The 16,140-nt window shown below is 42.0% G+C and overlaps 3 protein-coding genes across 3 annotated transcripts; all 3 read left to right on the top strand.

Moving 5' to 3' along the window:
- The first annotated feature begins 1,087 nt into the window (after positions 1-1,087).
- Positions 1,088-2,454, top strand: LOC140319967 (trace amine-associated receptor 8a-like). Its single transcript, XM_072397732.1, has 2 exons — positions 1,088-1,260; positions 1,641-2,454. Exons 1-2 carry the CDS (start codon positions 1,088-1,090, stop codon positions 2,452-2,454), a joined length of 987 nt encoding a protein of 328 aa, XP_072253833.1.
- Positions 2,455-4,715: 2,261 nt separating this feature from the next.
- On the top strand, positions 4,716-5,849 carry LOC140320017 (trace amine-associated receptor 13c-like). Its single transcript, XM_072397777.1, has 2 exons — positions 4,716-4,888; positions 5,036-5,849. Exons 1-2 carry the CDS (start codon positions 4,716-4,718, stop codon positions 5,847-5,849), a joined length of 987 nt encoding a protein of 328 aa, XP_072253878.1.
- Positions 5,850-9,614: 3,765 nt separating this feature from the next.
- On the top strand, positions 9,615-10,743 carry LOC140319966 (trace amine-associated receptor 13c-like). The gene is made up of 2 exons (XM_072397731.1): positions 9,615-9,787; positions 9,927-10,743. Exons 1-2 carry the CDS (start codon positions 9,615-9,617, stop codon positions 10,741-10,743), a joined length of 990 nt encoding a protein of 329 aa, XP_072253832.1.
- Positions 10,744-16,140: the final 5,397 nt, after the last annotated feature.

Raw genomic sequence — 16,140 nt, 5'->3', positions numbered from 1 at the left:
TCGTATAAAATTCAATATGAAATAAAAACAGGACTGAATAAAGACAAAAAACAAACTCTTCGGTGCAGACCTTGGTGTAGACTTTCTGATGTGAACAGATCCCTTTCTTCAAAGTTTGAAATTTTTTTACAAAAACGGAGAAAACTAATCAGAAAAACCCTTCTCGGAGGAAAATAAACCAAATAAACTGCCTTTGTTGGAACTATTTGGGAGTTTACATGTCAATGTGGGATAGGGCTGCACGGTGGTGTGATGGTTAGCACAGTCACCTCACAGCGAGAGGGTTCCAGGTTCAATTCAGTTCTCTCCAGGTACTCCGACTTCCTCCCACCGTCCAAAAACATGCATGTTAGGTTAATTGGTGTCTCTAAGATTGTCCCTAGGAGTGCATGTGAGCGTGTGTGGTTGTTTGTCTCTGTGTGGCCCTGTGATGGACTGGGTGTCCAGGGTGTACCCTGCCTCTCGCCCAATGAATGCTGGGATAGGCTCCAGCGCCCCCGCAACCCAACTGACGGATTAAGCAGGTATAGAAAATAGATGGATGTCAGTGTGGATGATATAGTCATAAACAAAGGCCATTTATTGACGCTGTACTAAGCAGCTGTCTTACTCTACAATAGTCCAATAGTCTTACTCACTTGCTCGCTTGTTACCCTCACAAGTGCAACACTGGAGGCATGAGTTTCACAAGAGATGGCTTTCAAGGTCTTAAAAAACTAGAGGCATTATATACTTTACAGTTACATCCTGTCTTGTTAGGAGCTGTGTTTTGTGAAGGAATTGTAGCTGTCACCATAGACTTGTGTGTGCATGCATGCATGTATGTGGGTCACGGGGGGGAAATTCAAAGAAATATATGTTTTTTTCCCCCAAATTCTTTTAAACTGCATGTTTGGAAGAAGTGACCGTCCTACTTGTGACAGTAGATATTGCTTACTATGAAGTAAGCAGGCGTGGCAAAATGTCAGGCGGAAATGTTGTGAGTTGAAAAAGGGAGGTAAGAAAGGGCTGTTAGAAAATGATAAATCTGAGTTTCAGACAGAGAGCTGTCAGCATTGCAGCTTCAACAGCCCTCCACCCTCAGATAATGCAGATTCAGGACAAAGCGGAACTCTGCTTTCCAGAACTCCTCAACACCTCTTGCAGGAAACCAACGCCTCCCTGGTTTGAAGCTGTGCTCGTGAATGTTTTGTTTTCATCCATTTCATTTATGACCGTAGCTCTCAACCTGCTGGTCATCATCTCAATCTCCCATTTCAGGTGTTAAAAACATCTTCCTACTGATGAATAATGTACCTCTCTTTCTCCCAATAACAATGTTCCTTTGTATTTTTAAACTGCATTACCACAACTACTGCTTCTCAGTGGTAGTTCACAGAGGATTTGACATGTCACAGTAGGGAAATTTTAACAGTATTCAATTGAGATGGTCTGGTTTCAGCATCCTGGTATTGTTGATGTTGTGTCACAATCAAACAGGACATGTGGCTAGAACAGAGGTATTGTTAATGCAAACAGTTTGACTTGTGTTCCCGCTCTGATTAGTCCAAATGTATTCTGTGTAAAGAGTTCTATTTGAGAAGAAGATTGGACAAAAACAATGCAAAGTGTTTTGATTTGGGATTTCTGTCTCCTTTCAGGCAGCTCCACACTCCCACCAACATCCTCCTCCTCTCTCTGGCTGTCTCAGACTTTCTTGTGGGTCTTCTGGTGATACCAGTTGAAATCTTTAGAAAGTCTTCCTGCTGGTTTCTTGGTGACCTCATGTGTTCTTTGTATATTTATGTGTCCTGCATCATCACCAGTGCTTCAATAGGAGACATGGTGCTAATATCAGTTGACCGCTATGTGGCAATTTGTGACCCTCTGCATTACCCAACCAGAGTAACTGAGAACAAAGTTAAACTCTGTGTGTGTCTGTGTTGGCTCTGCTCTGTTCTCTACAGCAGTCTCTTTTTGAGGGATGATCTGATTCAACCAGGCAGGTATAATGGATGTCATGGAGATTGTGTGTTTGCTATTGACTACAAAGCAGAAGTCGTTGACCTTGTTATAACTTTCATTACTCCAGTTACTGTCATTGTAGTTCTATATACAAGTGTGTTTGTGGTGGCTGTGTCTCAGGCTCGGTCCATGCGGACTCACATTACAGCTGTAACTGCACAGCTTTCTGTGAGTCTGAAGACGAAGAAGTCGGAGTTAAAAGCAGCCAGGACTCTTGGTGTTCTTGTAGTTGTGTTTTTAATATGTTTCTGTCCATATTACTGTGTCTCTCTTGCAGGGGAAAATTTTCTCAATGCATCATCTGCATCTTATGTTGTCTCTTTGTTCTATTTTAACTCCTGTCTGAACCCCTTGATCTATGCTCTGTTTTACCCCTGGTTCAGGAAAGCAATTAAACTCATTGTCACACTGCAGATACTGCGGCCTGACTCCTATAAGTCCAACATATAGTAGAAAAGTTACAGAATCTTAATCTAGTGGTATAGGGGGGAGTGAAATTATATAATGTTAATCTAAAAACAATATCTGGGAAAATAAATATCCACTTTATGTAACTTAGTTTTGTGTTCTATGATCCTTGAGTGAAACATGAACAGTAAACATGAATTAATAAATGAAAAAACTTAAAATTCTATATTATTCTTAAATGAGACTGAAACACATCTAAGATGTGCTGTTGTGATCTGTGGTAGGCATTTTGCATTAACTGAATAAAGGTGTATTGGACATCCTCAGGAAACCACTGGGTAGCAGCTCAGAGGAAACAGAGCCAAAACCCAAAGTAAAGGCGGATGAAGAGCTATTTAAACAACTTACACATTTCTCTGTCTTGACTCAAATTAACCTTTATTGATTGTGATCTCATCTCTTTATTGGTGGGAGGGATTTTCAATAAAGAATTTGGTTCATTATATTAATACCATTTGAGGCAAATACAAGGCACATCACCGTACATGTAAGTATAGCCAAATTCACAGCACAGACATTGTTAAGTTACTTGAACAGTGACTTTATGAAATGATGCCATGCTTCTAAAAACAAAAAAAACAAATGAAACAAAACATTTAATTTTATTAGAGCAGTGTAGATGCATTCCCACTGTAGGAACCTTTTGCAGTTCCTATAATCTTTTCAGGAACTAGGCCGTTTTTTCGCGCATTCGGACATACAGGAACTCAGGACCACGGCCCTCAGTTCCTAGAACCATTTTAGCTCCTTCTCCGAGGCAGGGTCTTTTCAGGGTTCCATAGGAACACATATGACGTAGGTGTTTGGTGGCTGGTAGCTCCGCCCCTTGTCTGAAATGTTTACTCATACGACACAGACACAACCGGCACACGTTTAATAAGTTAAACTTACACGTCGTCTCCTTTGTCTGCGGCGCTCTGCTCTCCTTCTTTCCTTCATGAAACGAAGAAGTATCGCCCGCTGCTCGATTCTTCTCTCCTGACTCTCGCTGTGTGCTCTTCCAGCCTCTATCTTAGATGCCTGATGTGATCGTCCATGATTAATACTGCCGTCATGCAGACCATGAACACGGTGGCCTCCTTGCTCTCCATGTTAGCTTCTTGGTGGTGTTGTTTTGTTTTCTTCTCTCCTTACCGTCATTGTCGCGGACGGTTGCGTCACATCAGTCCCGACCAAGGTCCCCGACTTATGTGCGAATGCAAAATGAAACAGTTCCCCTGGGGAAGGGCAGTTCTTATAACTAAATTCAAGGTGGACAGTTCTTAGAACAACTCTGTCCGAATGCGCCTAATGACTTTCTGGAAATGTTTACAGCAACTGTGAGTCGATGCGTTAACCCACAGTTAAAAACTATTTCTCTCTGTCCCACGTTGCCGGATGTCTACATCATTAGTTTTGCCATGTTTTCCTTTGGTTTCTCTTTCTCAGAGAAACCGGCCATTAAGTTCACTCACTTGACCTGCGCTTTTCCCCTCAGCTGCACTCCATCACTAATCATCCTCAGTATTTAGTTTCCAGGTTCCCCCATGCACTCTGCCAGATCCTCACCGTCTCTCATTCATGGGTTTCAGGTTTGTCCTTGGTGCTCTTGCTCAGGTCAGGTCAGGTTCAGGTATAGTCACAGTCACAGTCAGGTTCTTGTTTTATTTAATCCAAGTCAAGTTTTTTTCATTGTCCATAGTTAAGGTGTTTTTGTTCTGTTTTTCTTTTTTTTTTTTTTTGTTAAATAAATCAAGTTTTGCTTTTTAAAATATATCTGCAACCAGGTCCTGCCTTCATCACGCCACGTACCTCCACCCACCCATCGTGACAGTTACATCCCTCATATGTAAAAACAGGTTGTTCTTTACCTCAAAGAGATTTTTTGAAAATGGTGAAATAAGATCTCCTTTTCTCACTCGTGTCCACTTCGCTTTTTAGTCTCATGATTCAAAGTATTGATTAAATCTCTTCATTTTCTTGGTGTTCACCTTTTTACTCATATGTGATGAAAAGTCTGAGAATTGTATTAATAACAGATGTGAAAGTCAACAACTGGTAAGAGTTGATATGGTTGCTATGGTATAGGTGGTTGATAAAGAAATACATATTTTCAGAGAGCAAGATGTGTGTAGGGTGAAGGAGGGGGTGTGAACAATGTTCTACAAGGACCTAGGGAGGAGAGGAGAGGGTTGATATAAAAAAACATAAATCAGCTGTTGAACAGATGGCTCTAGTCAGAGAGCTCCTACAGTGGTCTGACGATGGAAATCCAGGACAAGGTTGAACTCTGCTTTCCGCAACTCCTCAACAGCTCCTGCAGAAGTCCGACACTTCACTGGTCCGAGGCTGTGCTTCTGAACATTGTGCTGTCCTTCATCTCCTTCATAACAGTAGTTCTCAACCTGCTTGTCATCATCTCAGTCTCCCACTTCAGGCACAAATTAACTTCTCAGCAGAACTTAAACTTTAAATTTCAGAAATATGAAATATAATTTTATCATAATCTGATTATGTACATTTTTCATTGTGGATATTTTCAACCTAATTTATGAGTCATAATTGCTTCTCTGTCTCCTTTCAGGAAGCTCCACACACCCACTAACATCCTCCTCCTCTCTCTGGCTGTCTCAGACTTTCTTGTGGGTCTCCTTTTAATGCCAGGAGAAATCTTTAGAAACACAGCCTGCTGGATTCTTGGGGATATAATGTGTGCCCTGTACTGTTATCTGGTCTGCCACATTGTTTCTGCTTCAATCGGAGGCATTGTTCTTATATCAGTTGACCGCTATGTGGCCATCTGTCACCCTCTGCATTACTCCACCAGAATCACTTTGGCAGGAGTCAAAAACTGTGTCTGTCTGTGTTGGCTTGGTGCTGCCTTTTACAGCATTATCTATGTAAGGGATGTGCTGATCCAACCAGGCAGGAGTAATTCCTGCATTGGAGAATGTACTTTTTCCATCAGCTATATTACAGGAACTGTTGATCTCGTTTTGAACTTCGTATTTCCAGTTATCGTCATTGTAGTTCTTTATATGAGAATATTTGTAGTGGCTGTGTCTCAGGTTCGTGCCATGCGCTCTCAAATCACAGTTGTTGCTCTCCATCATAAAGTGACATCATCAAAGAAATCTGAGTTGAAAGCGGCCAGGACTCTTGGTGTTCTTGTAGTTGTGTATCTTTTATGTTTCTGCCCATATTACAGTTACTCACTCTTTGAGGTTAATGTGACCAGTACTACATATGCATCTTTTTTGGTCTTCCTGTTTTATTTTAACTCCTGTCTAAACCCTATCATTTATGCGTTTTTTTACCCCTGGTTCAGAAAAGCTATTAAATTCATTGTCACCCTGCAGATTCTGCAGCCTGGCTCCTGTGAGACCAACATGATGTAGAGAGGCTTTTGAGCTGTTATCTTGAGAGGAACAAACATCTTATGAATGGAAACAAAGACAAATTAAAATAGGGGCTTTAACTTGATAAGAAAATAATCATAAAATTAATGACCTTACCAACAATTATGTGGGAGGGACAATATCTGCAAGCCTCCCTCATAGTAACAGAATTGTCTTTTTTTTCTACTGTTTATCAGTGCGTTATAAAAACGCAAATGTGGAGTCATGACATTGAATGTAGAGTCAGTGAGTTAACTCAGTGAGTCGTGTCATCTAGAAAACAAGTGAATATGTATCTCCTAAAATATTAAAGCAGAACACTTCAACAAAAGTGAAACTCCTTAAACGTTCATAATAAATTATGAAGCTGAAGTTAACATGATGCAGATCATTCAACACATTATTTTTCTGTTATACGTATATTTTCCTATTACGATTTCTGTTTTAAGCTTATCTGTCTTTCATAAGTGACCAAATGTATTACTATTGGCAGAGCTTTTCCCTTCAGTGCCATGGCTGTAGATTTCTTTATTGGCTATGCAGAGCACCATTGCCTCCTCCAAGAGGCAAAATCAAACAAGCCGTATGCGCCACTTACACTCTTAGAGGAGCACCAATCAATCTTAACTATTTCCTGGGTGGAGCAATACAGCTAATCTGGATGTGCTTTGATAAACAAGTGAAATAAGAAGCTAGTAAGCTGTAGAGAGGTTATAACAGACTAGGCAGAAAGCACAGCAGAAGCAGGACCAAACGGGGAGCTTTAGCATTCAGCAAGCAATGCTCCTGATTGAACAAGAGCTAATCGCAGAAGCCACAAGCTCTGCGAGCATGAAACTAGATAGTGGCAGAAACTAGGCCAACCAGGAGCTAGCAGAGCAAATTCTTGGCAGATAGCAGACAAAAGGATAACAGAGAAGGTGGAGGGAAATATTAGCAGATTTATAGAACCCCATGAACTGGACGAGCAATAAGAGGTAGAATCACAAACTGAGCAATTTTGGAGGCATTAGAGTTTTTATTTTTTTTAACCCTAGAAAAAACTGGATTTAAAACTGCCGGAGCGTGTCACTGAAATTGGACATGAAACATCTAGACAGGCCCAAGTTTCAGAATAACTGCTTCTTGACAATGTTCAGTGTAGTCTTTTTTTTTTGGTTCCATGGAAATTTCCTCAAAAGTAAAATAAAGATTTATTTAATGCAAAGTTACAACATTGTCTTCACCCATCTTCTCAATAGTATTCTTTTGGGTTTATTGTAAAAATGCTAAGTGTGCTACAGACCAATATCAGAGATATTGTTAAAGTCTAGCTTTGTTTATACAATCCCTTTCTGAAAAATGTCAGTTACAATAAAATATTAAACAACCAGACAAGGCAAATAAAATGAGAACAAATTAAAGGACACAAGTTCATAGTTGGTCATCTGCTTGGAACTGTTCAGGAGCCCCTGAAGCTGAAGTGCAATGGAGAATGCAATAACTGTCTAGATAACATCTAATTAAACAATGGAGTGTCTTTTGTCAGGGGGTACTGACTATCTGGAGTATGGGTTTGGAAACTGCTTTGGAAACCAGCTTTACTCGTGGTTACATGAGTCATTACTCAGCACCCAACCATGCCTAGGAAAAATGTCAAGACAGAGAACAGGAAAACAAACAGGAGACAACAGCCTCTTTCACATATCCCTTTTTGAGCTGGGTCTGATGCGCCTTTGCTGTACATCATGTCATGTGCAAAGGTACAAAGGCAGAAAGGGTGATGGAAGTTGATACATCTTCCTCTACTTTCAGGTTGTCTCTCCTCTTATTGATGCTGGGAGAAATCTTCAGAAAAACTACCTGTTGGGGGATATGATGTGCACTTTTTATAGTTACCTGATCACTCCTATTGTTTCTGCTTCAATTGGAAATATTGATCACTGTAATAACCTTGGATGGTTAATGCACACACTCTTTGAACGGTTAACAGACTTGCTTTACTTAACGTCTGCAAGAGCACTCATACACATGAAGCAGCACATGTCAACCGGGAGGGATATACCTCTAAGTGCTCCTGGGGGTCCCTGGGTTAATTAATAAAGGTGCAGTACCCTTATAACACAGTAACACAGTTTCAGTCTGTAACAACCACTATGTGACTATTTGTCACCCTCTGCACTACTGAACCAGAATAATAATGGTAAGAGTCAAATGCTGTGTCTGCCTGTGTTGGCTTTGTGCACTGATTCAAGGTAGATTCAATTCCTGCATCGGAGTATGTACATTTGTTATTGACAATACTGCAGAAACTGTTGATCTCTGTTGTTAATGTAATCATAGTATAAGAGTATTGGTAGATGTAACCAGTTCAGTACGGTGGCATCATGGCCAAAACAGCCCTCTGCATGTCAGACAAGAGGCTAACACTATAGGAAGAACATCAGAAATATGGAAGCTGGATTTTAGAGGCAAGTGCAACAACCAGGAGAGGCTGCTGGTTGGCAACCCAAGTAGCTGGTCAACAGTTGGGCACCACTAACAGAGAAACCTGGAACAGGTAGTGACTGGTGTTGGCAAGGTGTCAGCAAACCCAGGAAATGTACAGGCATCTCAAAATTGTGTGTGATTTGGGGAAAATATGCTGTTTTGAAAGACTAATGAAAACAAAAATGTTTAAATCTCTACACTATGATAATATGTTGAGAAAAATGTAAATTTGCAGTAGGATGTTGCTGGAGATCGAGTCCTCAATTATAAAATCAAGCCTGAATACATGTTTCAAACAAAGGAACCAACAGGTGACAGTAGCTTTCCATTGGGCCTTGAACTTCAACCCTTGGTAGGTAAAAGGTTTGAAGCAAAACATTGGTTTCTTACTGACAGGAACCCATAGGTGCTCAAAGGGGCCCCATGATAGGTTCATGACAAAAGTTTTAAAAGCCACTTTGCCCTCTATCTCATTGCGTACGGCACATACAGACATTCAATCACACAGACTCCTTACTTTGTAAAGCAGATGATATAATATAATAATAACTCATAGTAGTTAACAACTAAACTAGCGCGTGCTATGTCCACAACAGATGCCTTCTCCTGTTTTTCTGGAAAGAGTCACTCCAAGAAAACTAGTCACTGCAAGGCCATGCGGGACAGCATGCACAATCATAGGCGTTCCTGACTAAAGGGAAATAAATTACGTAACATCAGTAGCGTGTTCATTTGTCTTGTTATTAGAAGTTGAACGATAAGTTAATACCCAGATAAAACCTCAGTTACAGAAATGTGAGTCAGAAAAAGTTATTTGTATTACAGAAACACTACACCGTGTTTTTGTTTTGTCTTATCTTTGTGTGAGCATGTGTGTTTGTCACCTATAGTAAAGTATATAAAAATATGCAGTTTTACTCCAGTTACATGACCCGACCGTGTGTCTTGGCATAGTTGAAGCTTCTGTCTGTGTTTTTGTCAGCATCTAAACATAAATTTATGTGTAAATCTATTCAGGGTAAATCTATATAGGATTAAGAGGGAGGATTTTCATGACAGTTGCCTTATCACCCACAAGGGAAACGGGAAGGGAAAACTGGAGAAAAGCTGTAAGTTCACTGAATGGGTAGAAGATGAAAAAAGATTTTTGGAAAGTAAAAAGAGTTAGAAGTTATGTGGAGTAAGGAGGAGTGATACCTATGTTCTACAGAGACCAAAGAAGAAGTGGGGAGGGATGATAGAAAATGATAAATTAGCTGTACATTGTGTTAATCAGAGAGCTGCAGCTGCCCTGTGATGGAGATCAGGGATGGAGCTGATCTCTGCTTTCCACAACTCCTTAACAGCTCGTGCAGGAAGCCAATACTTCACTGGTCTGAAGCTGTGCTCCTGAACATTGTGCTGTTCTTCATCTCCCTGGTCACTGTGGCTCTCAACCTGCTGGTCATCATCTCCATCTCCCACTTCAGGTAGAGATTAACTTCTCAGCAAATCCCTCTGTTTCATCTTTATAAACATGAACACTGATATTAACACAATCTCTCAGTGAAACTGTTTTGGTGTGAATATTTTTTAATTTGTAATTTCATTTTTTCTATCTCGTTCCAGGAAGCTCCACACAGCGACTAACATCCTCCTCCTCTCTCTGGCTGTCTCAGACTTTCTAGTTGGTCTCCTATTAATGCCTTTAGAAATCTTAAGAAAAACTACCTGTTGGTTATTTGGGGATATTGTTTGTGTTCTTTATGGGTATCTGGTCTGTTACATTGTCTCTGCTTCAATCGGTAACATTGTTCTCATATCAGTTGATCGATACGTTGCTATTTGTGACCCTCTGCATTACTCTACCAGAATCACTGTGACAAGAGTTACACGCAGTGTTTGTCTCTGTTGGCTTTGGTATGCATTTTATAGCATTATCTATATGAAGGATGATCTGATTCAACCAGGTAGGAGTAATTCCTGTTTTGGAGAGTGTACACTTGCCATTAACTATGTTACAGGAACTGTTGATCTCATTTTGAACTTTATAATTCCAGTCACTGTCATTGTAGTTCTGTATATGAGAATATTTGTGGTGGCTGTGTCTCATGCTACCGCCATGCGCTCTCACACTACAGATGTCAGCCTCCAGCATTCACTGACTTTAACACAAAGGAAATCTGAGCTGAAAGCAGCCAGGACCCTTGCTGTTCTTGTCGTGATATATCTAGTATGTTTCCTCCCATTTTATTGTTACTCGTTGGTTGAAGTTAATTTAACCAGTACTTCATATGCATCTTTTTTGTTCTTTCTGTTTTATTGTAACTCATGTCTCAATCCTGTGATCTATGCTCTGTTTTACCCCTGGTTCAGAAAGGCCATTAAACTCACCGTCACTCTTCAGATACTGCAGCCTGGCTCCTGTGAGGCCAACGTACTGTAGAGAAAGCTGTGAACTGACACATCCACAGAGATTTCCAGTCAGTGAACGAACAAACTAGTGGTCATGGAAAATTAAGATACATGATTATTTTACAGTTTGAGCAATAAAATGAGAGAGCAAATCACTTTGTAAAGACGATTACAATTTATTTATGAAAGTAATGATCAGGTACATAACAATGAAGTACACTTGCACATTCATCTTGATTTTATTTTAGTATCTTAGTTTTCTGTTGCTGACTTTGGAAGATGTTTTTCAGGTTTTACTTTAAGACAGATAATCATTAACCATTTTATAGAAATACTATTTATTTAGAATAGGTACTGGAATGCAATAAATACGTGTACGCTTAGGATGTGAAGCTTGTTTACAGTGTACATGTCTTCCCTAAATACATTGTTTTAAGTGTAAGTATATGAACAGTTCAGTAAAATACATTCTTTGCTACTTGAGTTATTAATGTGGACATAAAAACCAGACAATACAAGTGAAGGGTGACTTATCTAAAGCAAGTGAAATAGTTACAATTCTTTTTTAAAAATTATAACTACTAAGTATCTGTATCAAATGTATATCAGTTTTCACTGTATGCATGTTAAAAGGGTGAAATAAAACAAAGCCCCCAAGAAACTCTGGTATGAGATGATGTTACTGTGAAAGACAGGTTTTTACTGTCGGGAGACTGAAGCAAATTCAGAGATTTGCATAGAGAGATTTTAAATGTGTTGGACAATAGCTGCTTAAAGCGTGAGTAGCACTTGTGTTAGAAATTTCAACCAGTGGTGGATTAGATTTACCTAATTTTCAGCACTATTCCTTAGCCAATAGGTTACAGTATATATCAAAATGGTTTAAACCTAGCCCAATAGATGAACCATGGATAAATGTAGAACAAGCATTGTGTGATAATCTGGAAATCTCTGACCTGCCACTTATTAGTCAAAACGTAAAACATCACAAATGTTTCAAAAGCATTAACATCAGCACCTCTCTGACAGCCTGGTGGGAATTTCTTAAAATAACAAAGTCTTCAATTGTCCCATGTAAGCTTACACCCATCTGGAACAATCCTGACATACTGCAAAACAAAAAAATGCTAAACTTTACTCTGTGGAAGATCAAAGGAATCAAACATCTGGAACATATAATCCAAAATGGACATTTTATTTCATTTGATGAGCTCATATCACAACACGAGATAGGCAGCAATAAATTCCTAGAATATCAACAACTTAAGTCTATAATAACAAAGAAATATATCCTCCACCAACCAGACTTACAACTCCCGATTAGGGTAGCAGAATTTCTAAGCATCTGCACCCCAAAACTACTATCAAAAATATATAAATTATTGTCTAAAATAGATGACACAATGTCTCTTCCATCCTCAAAATGGGAGGTAGATTTATCCATCAGTTCTAGTCATAGCTTCTGGCCACAAATATGTTTGAACACCTTCAGAATGACTCAGAATTCTAATTTACAGCTCATACAATACAAAATCCTTCATAGAACACACTATACAGGACAAAGGATGTCCAGGATGGGTCTGACACACTCAGACATCTGCTCACATTGCACAGATAACACACCTGATGATTATGCACACGCTTTGTGGTTCTGTGCGCCTGTCCAGAAGTTCTGGCTTGAAGTCTGTGAGGACCTATCAACATGGCTAAAGTGTAGCATCCCTGCATGCCCCAGACTGTGCATACTGGGTGACTTAGACAACATCAACATGGAAATTAACTCAGCACACATGGTTCTCACAGTGTTATGTATCGCAAAGAAAACTATTCTCATGAACTGGAAAGCGAAGAACAATCTGTGTATTAACCAGGTGGGTGTGTGATGGTGGGTCTCAGGCCCGGGCTGCTGCGACTGGTGTGACCGGGAGGTTTGTTTGTTTGTTTTTTGTTGTTGTTTGTTTGTTGTTTGTAGAGGTCCTCCGGGGTGGGGTGGGGCGGGATGGGTACCTTCTGGGGGTACAGTAGCTCCCGCAATATGGTCGCTGCAGGCCCCGAGCCTGGTGGACATCAGCCCCTCCTGCCCTGGGTTGGCTCCCAGGTAGCGGGGATGCCTATTGCAGCCAGTCCCTGGCTGCCTTCTCCGGGGGAGAGTAGCTGCCCCGGTGTATATCCCCATACCCCTCTCCCTTCTGGCTCCTGTACACAGCACACACTCACACATGAAGGGTTTTGGGGGCGTGTGTGTTCGGTGGGGTGTAGTGGATGGGGCCACGTAGGTGGTCCCCTTTGGTTGCACTCTGCAGTTCCCCGCCCCTGTTTTAATTACACCTTAGACATTACTACTTATCAAACACACACTCACACACACACATTAGGTCTTGGGGGGTGGTTACACTGAGTGGCATCTGGTGGGCGGGGCTCTTTGGGTATGTAGGCTGCCCAGAGGGCCGCGCTCCCAGTCCTACAAGTTGGGCTGCCCCTCAATTTTAATCGCTCACTATTAGAAAATATTGAAGAGCCAGAAGGGTGAGGGGAGGGGTCTTCTTCCCACACCCCTGCTTCCTGGTTGCTGCTCGGGGCGGGAGGGGCCAAGAGGATTAATTAATTGTTCTGCTGGTTCGGGGTCTGTGGTGGCTGGGGGGCTGCTGGCCCCCTGGTGTGCCCGCTGCACTACACCCCAGCAGAGTCGAGGGAGGGAGGATGTGTGGATGTATGGGACGTGAAAGTGTGTGTGGTAATGATTGGGCCTGGATCTGGGACTGGCTGTCGCCTGGCCTGCCTGTGCTTCTCCCGATGGGGGGGCGGCGTTGCCTCTCCCCGCTGCTCGCGACTTCACCCACCTGTGGGCACGTCTTGGCTCCCAGGGCACTTGGCCAGGGGCGCTCTGGCAGGCGCTGACCCACTGCGTGGCTGTCTGGGGCACTTGGCCCTCCTGGGTATTGGGTGGGGCCTCTGCCGGGGGGTTTGGGGGCGCTCGGGCTCCCGGGGCCCGGGTCCAGTGCACGGCCCATGTCTGGGCGGCTGGGACCTGGCGGGGTCGGTGGGCTGTTGCCCCTGGCTCTCTGAGGGCCTCTGCCCTATGCTTATGGGGGCTCTGTCCGGGGGCTTCCTCTGCAGTCTTCTGGGTGGATGCCTGGTTGTCCCTGCGGTGGGCTTCGTGGGTTCTGTGCTCCGTGGGGGCTGCTGGTGGCCTGGGTCTTGTGGCCCTCTCTGCCTGCTTCTGATTGCTGGGGGGGGGGCTGTGGATTGTGGCCCTGTACACTTATACACTCATAACTAAGCACGGTTATCATGTAGGTCCTGTGCCATGGGTGTTGCATGTTCTCACACACACACACACACATTCATTAGTCCAGTAGCATGGTCACTAAGCAGTTGATGTATTATCATGTCGTCTCAGGTCATCTATATCCACAGCTGTGTTGTATGCGATTGCCGCTTCTTGTGCTTGTTTTTGTTTGTTTGTGTGTTTGTTTTTTCTCTGCTTGTCTGCTTTCAGGTGCTCCTGGTGGCGCTAAGGCTGGATTCCCCTCAGAGGCCATGGATTGTTGTCTGTTTTGTTTTTTACAGGTGTAGCAGCTGGTTGTCTGGTTTTTGTTTCTATTTTTGTTCTGTTTCCTCTTCTTTCCTCTTCTTCTTTCCTTGTCCCCCGGTCCGGTTCAGTTCTATTACATGTTATATATTGTAAACAAAAATAAATAAATGGGCATCAAGGGGAGCTTTACATTTATAAAACTTCCCTTGGCAAAGCAAATCTGTTTGGCATCAAAGGTATTCAGACTACAATTCTGCTGCCATAATGCTGAACAGGACAAGGGGGAAAAAAAAGAAAAGAAAAAAAAGTCTCTACAGAGACTTTCAGTCGGTAAGGAGAAAGTGAAAATACATTATTCTTTTAAAACATGAACACAAATAGTGGGCGCAAAACATTTCTAGAGTTTGCATTTATCAGTTACAGTTTCATAGAGGAAAAGCACACTTATAAAACTTTGGTAAGTAACGAAGTACACCTGCACATCCAACTTTTTATTTCATTTCTAAAACAGGTAATCATTAATGGTTTTATTCAGTTATTTCTGTATTTAGATTTCATTGTTGTAACTGTCACAGCAGCATTGTAAAGCACCATTATTTTGCACATAATTTTAAGTAAAATCTCTGCACTTTTCTCCAGTTTTAAAGCTACTTTAATTGATCCATTCAGTCACACTTCTAGATAATTGTTTTATCTCTGACTTTTACTTCTTGAAATTTTTTAATTATTAGTACATTTGAACTGAGGTTTTAAGTCATCCAGGTGCGAGCATTGCAGCATAGCAACATCGCAGTATGCAGGACAAGGACAAGTGATGACAGTAGTCCAGTCTAAACATAATTTCTACAACCAGGCATCTCCTGACTGTGCTGCTGGTTCTGTTGTCCTCCTCCCAACTATCAAAGACTATGGCCTCGGACTCGACAATTATTCTACCATGGATCCCACCACAGTCTAGCAATTGTGACAACTGGGTCATCTACTGAGTGTCAGTGAAATGGTATGACATTGAACCTCCGAGCTGCTGTGGTGTTGTGGGCTGCTGTTCTGAGAACACTGCTGAGAACACTACTGAAACATCAGTAGGAGATGCTTCAGCACCAGTGGAGGTTGTTCAGGATGCAGTCCAGCACTGAGAAAAGTGGAACACACAAACCAGCAGCCTTTCCTTACTCCTCGTCTCACTGTAGACTGCTGGGATAAGATGAAGCACTTGACACCTCAGTCTTCCTGAACATGTGATGACAACTTTGGAGGAAGCATCCGACCTTCTCCTGAAGTAGCTGTTGCTGGTGGAAAAAAGTACAGCTACGTTTGGTGACTCTGTACACTACAAACATGCATTTTTTCCTTTTAATTCAGGGCCCATCCCTAGATGGAGCGAGGTATTGATAATTTTAGCAGGCTCCTTAGTCTTAACACTTGGTTGCAGTCTGCCTGTAGGTTCACAGAAATGTGTTTCATTGCTAATTCTAACCTTGTTTGGAATAGTTTCCCTGTTTATAAGTAGTTGATAAGAGGTTAGTACATTTCAATAAATCTGGCTGTCGATTGTAAATTTATGGCTGGAGAGAACTGGATCCAAAAGTGAACAGGGGACAGATAGTTAGAAGTCAAAAAGGGATTTATTCAGGGAGGGGAGAGTTTGGATACCAGGAAGCGAGGAAACGATCCAGGGTCTGGGTAAGGAGGAAGGAGGCTCCGTGTCCGGGTGCGTTATCCGGGGAGAAGGGGTCTCGTGTCCAGGTGATTCCATGCAGGGGCTTGTGAGGAGAGGCTCGAAGGGGGCTGCTGGCTGGTTCGGTGGAAGGCTGGGAAGGACACTGATCTCAGGCTAAGCGTAAGAGCAGACATACGTATCACATTGACGAAAGACAATCATTCGACACAGGA

The sequence above is a fragment of the Leuresthes tenuis genome, unplaced genomic scaffold, assembly GCF_036924035.1.
Source record: "Leuresthes tenuis unplaced genomic scaffold, fLeuTen1.0.hap1 SCAF_12, whole genome shotgun sequence".
In the NCBI taxonomy this organism is placed as follows: Eukaryota; Metazoa; Chordata; class Actinopteri; order Atheriniformes; family Atherinopsidae; genus Leuresthes; species Leuresthes tenuis.
This window is presented reverse-complemented; position numbering and strand designations above follow the sequence as displayed.